The following is a 15,858-nucleotide window of genomic DNA, read 5'->3' on the forward strand; positions in this document are numbered from 1 at the left end:
AGTAGTTTTGACAGTTAATCACAACTTTTTAAAAAGTTTGGGGGACATTGAAAATTGAGTAGTAGTTTAAGAGAATAAGTGCACATACGTAATTTTCCCTATATTTTTACTTCAATTTTTAGTTGTTTTTTTATCATGTCATCAACTCTTCATGCATGTATATGAGTGTGTTTAATTTAGTACTTGTATTTCACCATCTTTTATTGTATATACAGTTGGAAACTGATATATATGATTGTGTGTCGTATTGTAATTGTTTTTTTGTTCTTAATTTATTTCTTTTCAGTTTATTTGCTACTAAAATTTAATATCCATACCATCAAAACTTGTACGTACCGTTGTTGGGTTTTATTTGTATACATGAATTCAAGTTTAATTTAGATCTGAAGTATAAGCTAATTAAAGAATTAATTCATCTTAGCTACTAGTTAATTAAATTTGGTTCCTAATTTAAGAATTAAGCCCCCGAAGATCAATTTTCAATATCTTTTGCCAGCCTCTACATGCAATGGATATCAAGATGATGATAATTTTAATTATAGCTGCGGCAAGTGATAAAATATGGGAGAATAAATTAAGGAGCATGTGAAAAATATTACATAATAAAGTGTATTGGTGCGACTAACCTAGCACCACAACCTTGTAAGCAAGGCAGCATTGTTGTTCAAATTGTCGATTATTGTCCATCAGGATTTCGTGGAAACCATCAATCTTTTTGAAGAAGCTTTCTCTTATATTGCTGACCCCAAAGCTGAAATAGTTAAGATTGAATATAAAATGTAAGCTAAGCTGAAGCGCTCGAAATTTGACATTCTAGTACACAGGGTATGCAAACAAAATCATTCATTAGTTGCTATTTATTTCTGTTTATGATTCACAGGTTCAGAGCTTGAAATGAAGGGGGGATTTCTTTTTTCTTTTTATTTTTTTATTTTTTATTTTTTATTTTTTATTTTTTATTTTTAAAGCTATTGCACGAGATCTTGTTTTTAATATTTTTGTTTCAATAACATATCATTGCTTATACGAGGGAAGAAATCAATATGTAATTTGAATTTTGATAAATACATATATAGTAGTCTATTTTGTCACTCAAAACACAATTATTGCCTTTTTTTTAAAAAAATAAAAAATAAAAAAATTCAATAATTGTATTAATAGTTGTGTTATGGAGTGTCGAAAGAATTTAGAAGGTCTAGTAAAAGCAAGTATTTGTGATGATATTGAAACTACTTTTACAAGCCTATGAGGGTCGCAGCGGAATGGTGACTCCCAAGAGGGGGTGATTGTGGCGTCCCTCATCGTTCAGGTATAGGAATAAATATATGCTTATATGTATATTCATACATTTCTTGACACAATTAATGCATTTTAAAGCCGTGATTACTATGAATTTATCAGAATTATGTAGTTAAGCGTATTTCTGCGAGAGTAATACTAGGATAGATGACCTCATGAAAAGTCTAATTCAAGATAACTAAAAGCGAACAATATTATATTATTAGGAGTAGATCGTTACATCATATATGTAGATATGCATTTATATTCGTAGTTAATAAAAAAAGAAGGGGCTGGTTTTTCCCTCGATTGATTACTGAAGATGCTCTTGTTTCTAGTTACCATGGCATTAATTGCTTTGAAGAGAATTTAGTATTTGAAGGATTGGTTTTTAAGCACTTAGAAGAGATGTCGGGGCGTGGTTCGGTGGTTCCTGTAATTGCTTTGACTGAAAAGTTTGTTGAGGGGCTAAAAATTATGCTTGCCTTTTGAGTTTGACGACTGTAATTTTTTCGAAAGTTCACATGGCATTTATAAGGGCGTGGTTCATATATCCAGCAGTCTGTTACATTTTTTTTAGGGTGGGCAAACCAATTAGGGCAACCAGAGAATTATATCTGTTGTCAATAAAATTTGTTAGATGCAAGTTAGGAGGGTCATTTGCCCTTTCTCGACCCCCTTGCTCCGCCGTTGTATATTGGTTATGTTGTAGGTAGTCCATGCACACCGAAGGGACATGGTCAATGACTTTAAAAAGAAACTGCTTCACCGAGAAGCCATGCACTGATTTTGAGTTTTGTTATGTTATTTATATATATAGTATTCTTCAATAACAATAACCCCATTCTTATACCAAAGGTTTCTGATTGAGGAAGTATAGCATAACATGATGATTTTGGATAACCCTTGGTATAAGAATAGGGCTATAAACCAACAATTGGATGAAGGTCAATATATTATATATGTTCATTCCATGTTAATATATATGTCTCTATAAAATGGAGTAAACCTTTCGCTTTGCACCACAAAGGAGTTTCATTATATATAGCTAGCTATATATATATATATTTATCCTTAAGCATCTCTAAGGGAAAAAGAATGGGAATAAATGCTCAAGTTCTGATTACCTTTGGCACCATCATATGTTTTGCTTCAACCTCATATACTTACCAAGGGACTGCCAGCTTCTACAAGCCTCCTTACTTTCGTGAGTACATATAACTATGAATTGTGTATTAACATATATATTTTTTTACTACACGGTTAAATAGTTGTAAAAAGATTTGTTTATATATAGCTTTCTGGAAAATTCAGGTATACGTTTTTTCACTCAAAAAGTGAGAACAATTTCAGTTTGTAAAAGTCAAAATGTTTAGCTTTGTCTAAAATGTTGCTTTACTTCATCATTTTTTTTCAGAAGAAAGGAGAATTATAAGAGAAGGAGCTAGGAACAATATATATATATATATTCACCTTGATCCAAGATCAATATCAAATGAGACTTGATAAAGGAAGGGTGCTTAATTAAGCTTGAAGGCATATGGAAAAAGTTTTTTCTTTGGCTAAGACCTTGTTAAATTACATACCAATTGTCTCGAAAGCTTAAATTTATAGAAAATTGTAGCGACTTTAATCATTCAATTCATTTAATACTCTAACGTACCCTCGATCTCCTCGTGTGTGGGGATGTTGAAATGGGACTAACATGTTTGTTCAAATACCATATTAAATCATCATTCATTCTAAAAGTTTTAGTTGATAAAAAAATAGTAGTAAATTTAACCATTTACTTTAATCATCTAATATAACCTAAAGTATGTGTCTTAACCAGCTACTAGTTAAAACTGAGTCCTAATTATACAAAGACTAAAACCGGTAATTTCAATCTCTTTTGCCAGCCTCTGCATGTAATGGATATAGAGATGATGGTATTTTTATAGCCGGAGCAAGTGATGCTCTATGGAAAAATGGGGCAGCATGTGGGAAAGATTACTTGGTGTACTGTACTGGTGCCACAAACCAAGCACCACAACCTTGTACATCCAACGATGTTGTGGTCAGAATTGTTGATTATTGTCCCAAAGGATGCCGCGGAACTATTAATCTTTCAGAAGATGCTTTCTCTATGATTGCTAATCTCAGTGCTGGAGTAATTAAGGTTGACTATGCAGAGTACTACAGAAAGTAAGTAATGCTAAAATTAAAGCTCAAAATTAACATCCTCATACATAACGTGCATAGAAGATATATATATATTGTAGACATGCAACTTTATTCACTGTCTAGTTATATATGTTATACAGGTGGCCGTAAGAATTACGATCGAAGGACTATTAATGGCAAATTATGATTATACTGAAATCACGATGGCGATCATTTTCTTGCCTTTGATGATACCGAATATAGCGTGCAGATGGCCAAGAAGCTTGGCTAATTCTCAGCATTTTTATCTTTCTTTTCTGTGTTCTGCTGGTTGGAATATTGGACTTCCTATGTATGTTAGGCGCTCTTTTGCTTTTAAAGGATTTGTAAATAATTAATGCTAGAAACTATATATATATTTTTATCCTACAATGTGATTTAGTGGTCCTAACTAACCTTTAAATATTTATCTTTTAACAACGACAGATGATTAAAAGATTGATTGAGTCTACCACATTACCATTGTAGTATAATTAATTATGAGATAATATATATATATATATATGGCTTCTAGTATTACTTATTTACAATATTAAACCTTATGTACTGTTTATTTATATTTATTGCATGTAATGATATATATTTTATCCTACTAAGAAAAAGAAAAAGAAAAAAAATCATTTTGAATATATAGCTCCCACTACAAAAAATTTGATCATTAGCGGCCAACAAATTTGGCCGCTAATGATGTTATTTTGGCCGCTATTAATAAATAGCGGCCAAATTTGGCCGCTAAAGAGTGGCCGCTAATAGTCCGACGCAAAAGACTATTAGCGGCCACTTTTTTTGGTCGCCGCTAATAATTGTTTTATAGCGGCCACCAAGTTCGCCGCTAAAAGTAATTTTATCCGCCGCTAATAATTGTTAACTGAGTCTAAAATCGCCGCTAATACTAGACTATTAGCGGCGACACGTATGTGGCCGCTAATAGTTAAAATAGTCGGGTATTATTAGCGGCCACATGAGTGGCCGCTAATAGTTTAGTATTAGCGGCCACATAATACCCGACTGATTTAACTATTAGCGGCCACATTTGTGGCCACTAATACTATTAAAAAATTGAAAAAAAAATAAATAAATATATATATACAAAAAAAAAAAAAAAAAAAAAAATAGATCCATTTAACTTCACTGCATTAATTAAATCTCTATATACAATTAATACTACTAAAAATGAAAAAAAAAAAAAATATATATATATATATATATATATATATATATATATATATATATATATATATATATATATATATATATATATATATATATATATATATATATAAATACAAATAAAACTAAATACAAATACATCATTAAAAAAAAAAAAAAAAAAAAAATGTTTAACCCCCAACGCACCCCCTCTCCTCATCTCTCCTACTAGCTCAAATCCGACAATTTTTTCAGATCTGGCCATTTTTTCAGTGCCCCTCACCAAGCAAAATATATTTCAAAAAAAAAAACGGAGGAGATGAAGTATAAGAAATTAAAAATGACCCATCGGGATCTCACAACTGATAAAACTCCTGGACATCTGCAAATTCAACCCCAAAGATATGAATTATCAAAATTTGCAAAAAAACAAAAAGAACATAAAAGAAATGGAAACCCACAAAGACAAAGAAGAAGAAAAGGGAGAAGAGTAAGGTACCTTTTCCTTCTTGTTTCTCTTTAAAATTGAAGTAGATTTCAATAATTGCAATAAATAAACCAAAATCTGAAACAAAGACAAGAGAGACAGAGCTGAGATATGTCACAAAATTTGCAAAAAAAAAAAAAACAGAAAAGAAAAGAAATAGAAACCACAAAGACGAAGAAGAAGAAAATGGAGAAAAGTAAGGTACCTTTTTCTTCTTGTTTCTCTTTAAAATTGTAGCAGATTTTAATAAATCAAATATCTGAAACAAAGACCAGAGAGAGAGAGAGAGGAGAGACGAGAGTTCTGAGAAATGAATCAAATGAAGTTGAGAGAGAGAGAGTAAAGAGAGTACAGGATATTTAGAAAGAAACAAAAAAAATATTGAAAAAATAAAAAAATAAAAAATTTAACTTTTGGGGGTGAGGCGCGCTCGTGTCCCGCGTGCACCCCTGCACCCCCTCCCCCCCTTCACCCAAAAGGCTCAATCATGAGCTTTTTGATTTTTTAATTCTTTTTCTTTTTTTTTGAAATCAACACCTCAGAATTTTTTTAAAGAAAAATTATTTTTCGTTTTTTTAATTTAATAAAAAACAGGTTTTTCTTTTTTATTTTTCTTTTGTTTTCTTTTTTCTAAAAAAAATTGTGTTCATAATTATAATGTATTTTTTCGGTTTTTTTTTAAAATAAATTATTTTTTGTTTTCTTTTTTTTTTTCATTTTTCTTTAATTTGTTTAATTCCTTTTTTTTAAATAACTTTTTTTTTTGAAAAATTGGTTTTTTATTTTTAATTTTAAGTAAATTTTGAGTTTAAAAAAAATCGTTCTTTTTCTTCTTTTTTTTTTTTAATTTTAATTTTGTTAATTTGTTTTTAAAAAAGTTATTTTTATTTTTATTTTTTTTCAAATTTATAGACATTTTTGTCTTATTAAAAAAAAAAATCCATTTTTGCCTTATATAGTATGTTAAACTAACATATTAGATCATCCGATCAATCATGGTAGATCATCCGATCAAGATAGATCAATAGGATCGATAGATCATTCGATAGATCATGGTAGATCATCTAATCAATCATGATAGATCAATAGGATCGATAGATCATCCGATCGATCATGGTAGATCATCCAATCGATCATGATAGATCAATAGGATCGATAGATCATCCGATCGATCATGGTAGATCATCCAATCGATCATGATAGATCAATAGGATCGATAAATCATTCGATCGATCATGATAGATCATCCGATCAATCATGATAGATCATCCCATCGATCATGATAAATCAATAGGATCGATAGATCATCCGATCAATCATAGTAGATCATCCAATCGATCATAATACTTCAATAGGATCAATCGGATGAACCATGATTGATCGGATGATCTATCGATCCTATTGATCTATCATGATCTATCGATCCTATTGATTTATCATGATTGATCGGATGATCTATCGATCCTATTGATCTATCATGATCGATTTGATGATCTACCATGATTGATTGGATGATCTATCGATCCAATTGATCTATCATGATCGATCGGATGATCTATCGATCATATTGATCTATCATGATCGATTGGATGATCTACCATGATCCATAAGATAATCTATCGATCCTATTGATATATTATAATCAATTGGATAATCTACCATGATTGATCGGATGATCTATTGATCTTATTGATCTATCATGATCGATCGGATGATCTACCATGATTGATCGGATAATCTATCGATCATATTGATCTATCATGATTGATCGGATGATCTACCATTATTGATCGGATGATCTATCGATCCTATTGATCTATCATGATCGATCGGATGATCTACCATGATTGATCGGATGATCTATCGATCCTATTGATCTACACGATCGATCGGATGATCTATTGATCTTATTGATCTATCATGATCGGTCGGATGATAGATCGATCGATAGGATGGATAAATCATCCGATCGATCATGATCGATCATTAGGATTAATAGATCATTCGATCAATCGTGATTGTATCGATCAATAGTATCGATAGATCATCCCATCGAAAGTGATAGATCAATAGGATCGATAGATTATCCGATCGATCGTGATCGATCCATAGGATCGATAAATCATCCGATTGATTGTGATCGATCCATAGGATCGATAGATCATCCGATCGATCGTGATCGAACAATATGATTGATAGATCATTCGATCCATCGTGATAGTATCGATCATATCCGATCGATCGTGATAGATCAATAGGATCGATAGATTATCCGATCGATCGTGATCGATCCATAGGATCGATAAATCATCCGATTGATTGTGATCGATCCATAGGATCGATAGATCATCCGATCGATCGTGATCGAACAATATGATTGATAGATCATTCGATCCATCGTGATAGTATCGATCATATCCGATCGATCGTGATAGATCAATAGGATCGATAGATTATCCGATCGATCGTGATCGATCCATAGGATCGATAAATCATCCGATTGATTGTGATCGATCCATAGGATCGATAGATCATCCGATTGATCGTGATCGAACAATATGATTGATAGATCATTCGATCCATCGTGATAGTATCGATCATATCCGATCGATCGTGATAGATCAATAGGATCGATAGATAATCTGATCGATCGATAGGATTGTTAGACCATTCGATCAATCGTTATAGTATCGATCATATCCGATCGATCGTGATCGATCAATATGATCGTTAGATCATCCGATCGATCGTTATAGTATTGATCCTATCTGATCGATCGTGATCGATCAATAGGATCGATCCCATCAATCGTGATCGATCCATAGGATCGATAGATCATCCAATCGATCATGATAGATCCATAGGATCGATAGATCATCCAATCGATCATGATAGATCCATAGGATTGATTGATCATCTGATCGATTAATAGGATCGATAGATTATCCGATCAATCATGGTAGATCATCCGATCGATCATGATAGATCAATAAGATCGATAGATCATCCGATCAATCATGGTAAATCATCCGCTTGATCTTGATAGATCCATAAGATCGATAGATCATCCGATCAATCATGGTAAATCATCCGCTTGATCTTGATAGATCCATAAGATCGATAGATCATCCGATCGATTATGATAGATCATCCAATCGATCGTGATTTATCGATAGGACCGATAGATCATCCGATCGATCCTAATCAATAAATATGACCAATAAATCATCCGATCGATCGTGATCGATTAATATGATCGATAGATTATTCGATCGATCTTGATAGACCAATAGGATCGATAGATCATTTGATCGATCGTGATAGAGGTCGACTGATCAGACTTCACACAATGAAGGTTTGATCGATTAATAGTTCTAGAAAACAATTTTTTTTAAAAAAAAAAAAAAGAAACGAAAAAATAAAAAGAAAAACTAGCTTTCTATTAATCTCTTTTTTTTTTTTTAAGAAAAAAAAAAAAGGAAAAAGAACGATTTTTTTTTTGTTGATAGAAAAACCAAAAATTAACTTTACTTTTTATTATTTTTAAAAAATTAAAGAAAAAAAAAATTAAGAATGAAAAATATATATTTAAAATAAAAACAAACAAAAAAAATGAAAATTTTGAAAACATTAAAAAAAATAAAAAAAAATAAAAGGAAAAAAGTTAGCACATATTATTTTGAAAACATAACAAAAATGGTAAATATTATTAGCGGCCACATAAGTGGCCGCTAATAATCAACTATTAGCGGCCACAAATAAAGTGGCCGCTAATAATTGATTATTAGCGGCCAAAAAAGCGGCCGCTAATAGTTTTGGAAAACATTATTTTTTTTTAAAAAAAAAACAAACGAAAAAATAAAAAGAAAAACTTGCTTTCTATTAATCTTTTTTTTTTCTAAGAAAAAAAAAGGAAAAAGAACGATTTTTTTTTTTTTTGTTGATAGAAAAACCAAAAATTAACTTTACTTTTTATTATTTTAAAAAAATTAAAGAAAAAAAAAATAAGAATGAAAAAGATATATTTAAAATAAAAACAAACAAAAAAAATGAAAATTTTGAAAACATTAAAAAAAATAAAAAAAAAATAAAAGGAAAAAAGTTAGCACATATTATTTTGAAAACATAACAAAAATGGTAAATATTATTAGCGGCCACATAAGTGGCCGCTAATAATCAACTATTAGCGGCCACAAATAAAGTGGCCGCTAATAATTGATTATTAGCGGCCAAAAAAGCGGCCGCTAATAGTTTTGGAAAACAATTTTTTTTTTAAAAAAAAAACAAACGAAAAAATAAAAAGAAAAACTTGCTTTCTATTAATCTTTTTTTTTTTTCTAAGAAAAAAAAAGGAAAAAGAACGATTTTTTTTTTTGTTGATAGAAAAACCAAAAATTAACTTTACTTTTTATTATTTTAAAAAAATTAAAGAAAAAAAAATTAAGAATGAAAAATATATATTTAAAATAAAAACAAACAAAAAAAATGAAAATTTTGAAAACATTAAAAAAATAAAAAAACGAAAAAAGTTAGCACATATTATTTTGAAAACATAAAAAAAGGCTAAATATTATTAGCGGCCACATAAGTGGCCGCTAATAATCAACTATTAGCGGCCACAAATAAAGTGGCCGCTAATAATTGATTATTAGCGGCCAAAAAAGCGGCCGCTAATAGTTTTGGAAAACAATTTTTTTTTTTTAAAAAAAAAAACAAACGAAAAAATAAAAAGAAAAACTTGCTTTCTATTAATCTTTTTTTTTTTTCTAAGAAAAAAAAAGGAAAAAGAACGATTTTTTTTTTTGTTGATAGAAAAACCAAAAATTAACTTTACTTTTTATTATTTAAAAAAAATTAAAGAAAAAAAAATTAAGAATGAAAAATATATATTTAAAATAAAAACAAACAAAAAAAATGAAAATTTTGAAAACATTAAAAAAATAAAAAAACGAAAAAAGTTAGCACATATTATTTTGAAAACATAAAAAAAGGCTAAATATTATTAGCGGCCACATAAGTGGCCGCTAATAATCAACTATTAGCGGCCACTTTTTTGGCCGCTAATAATCAATTATTAGCGGCCACTTTATTTGTGGCCGCTAATAGTTGATTATTAGCGGCCACTTATGTGGCCGCTAATAATATTTAGCCTTTTTTTATGTTTTCAAAATAATATGTGCTAACTTTTTTCGTTTTTTTTTTTTTAATGTTTTCAAAATTTTCATTTTTTTTTGTTTGTTTTTATTTTAAATATATCTTTTTCATTCTTAATTTTTTTTTCTTTAATTTTTTTAAAATAATAAAAAGTAAAGTTAATTTTTGGTTTTTCTATCAACAAAAAAAAAAAAAAATCGTTCTTTTTCTTTTTTTTTTTCTTAGAAAAAAAAAGATTAATAGAAAGCAAGTTTTTCTTTTTATTTTTTCGTTTGTTTTTTTTTTTTTTTAAAAAAAATTGTTTTCCAAAACTATTAGCGGCCGCTTTTTTGGCCGCTAATAATCAATTATTAGCGGCCACTTTATTTGTGGCCGCTAATAGTTGATTATTAGCGGCCACTTATGTGGCCGCTAATAGTTTTATTATTAGCGGCGACATTAGTCGCCGCTAATAGTTTCCCGGAATTTTCCACACCTCCCCGCCAAGTTATTAGCGGCCATTTTTAGCGGCCACAATTAGGTGGCCGCTAATAGTTTACAAATAACGGCGACTATTAGCGGCCAATTGTTTTTGGCCGCTAATAGTGTATTATTAGCGGCCACTTTTAAAAGTGGCCGCTAATAACATGATCATTAGCGGCCACTATGCGTTGGCCGCTAATAATGTGGCCGCTAATGATCAAATTTCTTGTAGTGAGATCCTGTGACACGTCATAGCCCATGCCATACGAGAAATATTGCTACATTTTCTAATTTTTTTTTTCCTCCAAAATTTAATTTGGTTTTCAAATGATGTGTCACAATTATATTCCATATGATTTCTTATTTTAAAAAATGTGGCACCATCTCACAAGATTGTGACACATCAATTGAAGAATAAATTTTAAAAGAAAAATTTGAAACTCTAGCATTAATTTTTCTGCCAAATAGGCATATATAGCGAATGATTTTAATGAAAAGCCGTTTCACCCAAACGACATGGTACTGTAACGTAGTCACTAATTTGGAGTCTTACTATTTCCTATAGTATTAAACAAAATTTCCAACCCTTCATATATATATATATATATATAAATCTTTTGAGTAAATTTGAAAGTGATCAATGCATGGGTTGGCATCGAAATGCTACGTATGTCTCATTCAATATTAAGAATAAGGTTATTAAGTTTTGCCCACGTTTAAAATTTATCCCTCGATCACTTTATCATCAAAAGTTAAATATTATATATATGAGTAAATTTGAAAGTGATGGGTGGGAAAATGCTTCTTAATTAACTTTAAAGGTTATAGGAAAGAGATATGCTTTCCTGCCAACTAAAAACACAACTTTTCACCTAGTCAATGTGACAGGGAATCATTGAGTTTCAGCCTTTAGGTTATTTTTTTTAAAAAAAAGATATGAATTCCAGCTACGGAGGTTATTTGGTGAAAAATTATATTTTTAGTTTGCAGAAAATCATATCTATGTAAGAAATTTACTTAAATGTTTATATATCATGAATCAATGTGTATTTTGATTGTTAGTGGGTTTAATAGTTCTAAAAAGGCAAAAACTATATTTAGCACTTAAGCTTTTATCTGATTTGAATTTAGTTTTTTAGTTTTTAATTTCAAGAATTATAAGATCATTATGTTTTGTCCAATTCTGAAATTGGTCCCTTGGTCACTTTACCATCAAAGTTTATGAGTTATCATATGCCATGGGATGTCTCATTTAACACGTCAACGTCCATATATATATCAATACCACGTCGGCAAGTGTCATGTCATCCGGGGGGGTTAATTAAGCTGGTTTCTTTTTGTATTATTTTGAGTTGTATGGATCGAGTGGGTGTGTTGTGCAGCTTCTACTTTGTAAGCTGCTGGTTTGTAGCTGTTGTTGGAGTGGCTATGGTGGAGCGTTTGTAAAATGTTTTCTCTTTACTAAAGTCTGATTCTTCGCGGGGGGGGAGAGGGGGGCAAAAAAAAAAGTCTTGGATCTGGATGCATGCAAGCTAATTAGCCCATGTCATTGATGTCAATATAAAGGATTCAAGCTCGATAAAAGAAAATGTGGTCCAAGAGTTTAACACTTTTTTTTTTTTTTTTTTTTTTTTGGAGCATAGGATCATTTAAAAAAAAAAAAAAAAAAAAAAAAAAAAAAAAAAAAAAAAAAACCTATAGCTTTTCTTGGGTTCTACTTTAGGTGAGAGAGAAGTAACAATTAGAAAAAGAGACTTGATATGAAAGGGTTGAGCTTCGAAGGGTACGGTCCAGCTTATCTCCGGTACCCTCATCTATCTCTCTCTCTCTCTCTAAACACCCAAACTAGTCATTAACGGAAAAATTATTCTCGAGAATACGCGACATGAGGTACATCTAGATTGAGTTTCGAGAATGTAGGCATCCCGAGATCGAGAGTCGATTCATCCGGCCAAGGTTCGAGACAAGCAAGTTTCGAGAATTCAAATATCAGCCGCACCCCAAGAAATCCGGATTAGAAGTCACAATTCAGGTCCAATTAGGACTCTTCGAAGTATCTGGTCAACAGTCCTACTCCAAGTTGAGTTGAGATAGGACTCCCGATCCAAGTCTAATCCCTGAAAATCTGGGATTAGAATTATACTACAAAACAAATTGGGAAAGAATCACAATCCAGGTTTACTAAGAAATTAATGCAATTCCAAATCAAACTCTGACGGCGCTCATATGTCAACACAGATTGAATATTTTATGCATTTAACATTCTTTTTTCTCAGAGTCTGACTTAGGCATCGGTGTGAGATCCCCGGAAGGGTCTCTTGATTTAGTTGTTTTACAGTATTCGTGAGAGCACGAAAAATATCGAAGAACGTGCTGTTCAAACCGTACCAAAAACTTTCTAAAAAAAATAATAGTTAATTAAATGGGACAAAGCATGGAAGCTTACTTTAAAGTATATAATACTCTGAGGCCCAGCCCAACTGGTCGGATTCTGGTTGCATTTGATGGCCTGCCCGTTACCATTTATTTAGATAAAAAAAAAAAAAAAAAAAAGTATATAATACTCGTATTTCACTTTCTGCTACGTACTGTATTTATTGCAATCTTAGCTTGATTTGCACGTTGAAAACTGTACTTGCTAGTTGCTTGTGTTTCGTAATGCAATTGTTCTTTTGATCTTAATTTCTCTTCCGTCAATAACTATAGCAGGAGTCATTAATTTTTCCTCTTAATAGTACTATTAGTAGGAGTAGTATTGTTGTCTTTAATTCTCTTCAGTTGTCTAGTACATGTTTAGTCCTTAGTCTAAGTTCAAGTCTTCCTTTCTCTATGTAGAACAAGTAGTTTATAAATATGGGGATAGTGTAAGGAACGAATTATAAAGAATTAATTATTAAGTATTGTCTTGTGTTTCATACTCAAAAGAAGTTCATTACATCTAATATTTTTAGCATATTTCTATTTTTCGTTGTGGGTACGTATCATCAGTTGGTAGGTTATATAACGTGATTGATTATCAATGGAATATTTTATTATAGTTCTAAACAACTCATATATGAGATTTCTTTTTTTGAGGTGTGACTCATCTTCCCTTCGGTGGTGAGAGTTTACCAAACTTTATTGTTGGCCAGTAAAACTCTGTTCAACATAAAATGTATCCATCTTTTCTTTTGTTCTTCTTTTATCATGCATCAAAGAGGATGCAGTTCTCTTGGGTTGATAGGACGAGATAAATTTAATAATTTAATCAACACTTTAACTCTTCTTTTCACGTGTGGACTCAAACTATCTTTTAATAGGTGAGGCCCAACACGTAGAATATTAAATCGATCACCGATTATCTCAAAAACTTAAGGAGATAAGAAGAGTTAAATTTAATTATCTAATCGATACTTTAACATATATAGCAAAAGAGAGCCCATTTGATAAGGATGGGCTGTAAAACTCTACTTTTGCAGTCTCTAATAAAATATTGACACATCATTTAAACATACTCTTAATATTAGACATGAAAACACCAAATTTTATACCAAAAAACAAAACAATAGAGAAAAGAGCATTTTTTTTTAGTTTTCTCCTTAATTGGCAGAGACCCCACCGGATCTGCCAAAAAAACCCACCGGCCACCTGCTTAGCCAAACACAGCTGCCGAAATCCACTGCAAAGTCCCCAACATTTATCGCAGCCTAGAACAAAGAAATTGCCCTTTTTGGATTCTTGTCTATCAACTGCATGTAATTGAAGAAACAAATATTTAGAAACACATACAACAAAAAGAGAATGGAAGATAATGATAGCTCCAGATGGGCAATCTTGAAATAAGGGCCGGGGATGATGCTTAGCTCTTCGGTGAATAGGCACGCTAATCTATTTAGATCAGCTGGCATGGAAGCTTAATATGAACTATTCTTTTTATACCTAGCTACTTCTAGCCGGATCTATCCAAATTTGATGAAAATCATGTGTGATCTCTACAAACTGTAAATGATTTTTTTCACGAGCATTTGAAGATAAACTTCCATTACAAGATCCAAATAGAGTTTCTTTTAACATCAAGAGGGAATGGATATTAAGAAGAAAGTTGGATCCAAACCCCTAAATGGAAAAGGAAAAGGAAAAGTACTCATACCAGTTACAAAAAAATCTAAAAGAGGGCAAGCTAAAAAATCCAATCCGGTAGCTTCGGTTCAATGGGGTTTAAGGTGTTGAATGAACAAGACAAACGAAAAGGATTTGGTGTTTTCATACGTATTGTATTTTGTGTTTTTTGTTGATTTGTCAACCTTTAAGTGGACATTGTACAATAGAAGCTTTACGGTACATCCTAATAAAAGAGATTCTCATAGCAAAATATACTCTATCCTGTGAGTAGCTTTGCGTATTCAACATTCGCAGAGGGAAAGGGATGCCACGTCATACTATAATGGCTCCTATTTTTAACCTAATGTATGCTACCTTCCATTGCAAAATACACAATATGGATGCGACGAAGTTCCATAATCTGATTTGAAGACATATATAATTGCACTTTAATTAGTCTCTTTGTTTTTGGTTAGACGCCTAATCATATTCAAACATTAAAAAAAAAAAGAAAAAGTAATGGCTTCTTAACTCTCAACAATTGCAGAAAAACATGACCCCATGTTAAATTATTACTTTTCTTTTGTGTGTATCATGCTATGTTATTATTTTTATTAGTATTATTATTAATTTTTTTTTTTTTTAGCATCTTCTCTTTCCCTTCTAAAAGGGCCAAAATTCACTCATCAAATAGTTAATTATTTTGAATATTTTCGAATAAAACAAAGTACATAACGTATGTGACATGTCATTGCCCATGCCAAATAGCTAGGCTTGGTGAATGACTTTAACCAAAAGCCGCTTCACCTGAAAGCCATCGTATTGCACAAAATCCCAAATTTTGTGGGTTGAGATATTGTTAATATAATATTCTTCAATAATAATAAATGAAATTTAAAATTATGATAGTATTTATCTTGAAAATGGTCCAATAATGACGTTTAACTAAGGAAGTATAATATAACGTGATAGTATTAATTAGATAAGAGATAATTGCACCGTTGGCCCTTGGGCTTGGTCATAATTATTTTTGACTCCCTATAGTT

General features: G+C 31.2%; 1 protein-coding gene and 1 long non-coding RNA gene across 2 annotated transcripts; one reads left to right on the forward strand and one right to left on the reverse strand.

The window, feature by feature from the left end:
* Nucleotides 1-2,299: 2,299 nt before the first annotated feature.
* Nucleotides 2,300-3,852, forward strand: LOC133870124 (EG45-like domain containing protein). Its single transcript, XM_062307178.1, has 3 exons — nt 2,300-2,485; nt 3,177-3,462; nt 3,582-3,852. The coding sequence occupies exons 1-3, from the start codon at nt 2,377-2,379 to the stop codon at nt 3,589-3,591; spliced, it is 405 nt and encodes a 134-aa protein (XP_062163162.1). The 5' UTR covers nt 2,300-2,376; the 3' UTR covers nt 3,592-3,852.
* A 979-nt stretch (nt 3,853-4,831) lies between these two features.
* On the reverse strand, nt 4,832-5,449 carry LOC133870313 (uncharacterized). Its single transcript, XR_009900694.1, has 3 exons — nt 5,322-5,449; nt 5,129-5,194; nt 4,832-5,011 (listed from the first exon to the last, which is right to left on the reverse strand). It is a non-coding gene; the product is annotated as an uncharacterized LOC133870313 (long non-coding RNA).
* Nucleotides 5,450-15,858: the final 10,409 nt, after the last annotated feature.

The sequence above is a fragment of the Alnus glutinosa genome, chromosome 6 (genome assembly GCF_958979055.1).
Source record: "Alnus glutinosa chromosome 6, dhAlnGlut1.1, whole genome shotgun sequence".
NCBI classification, from domain to species: Eukaryota; Viridiplantae; Streptophyta; class Magnoliopsida; order Fagales; family Betulaceae; genus Alnus; species Alnus glutinosa.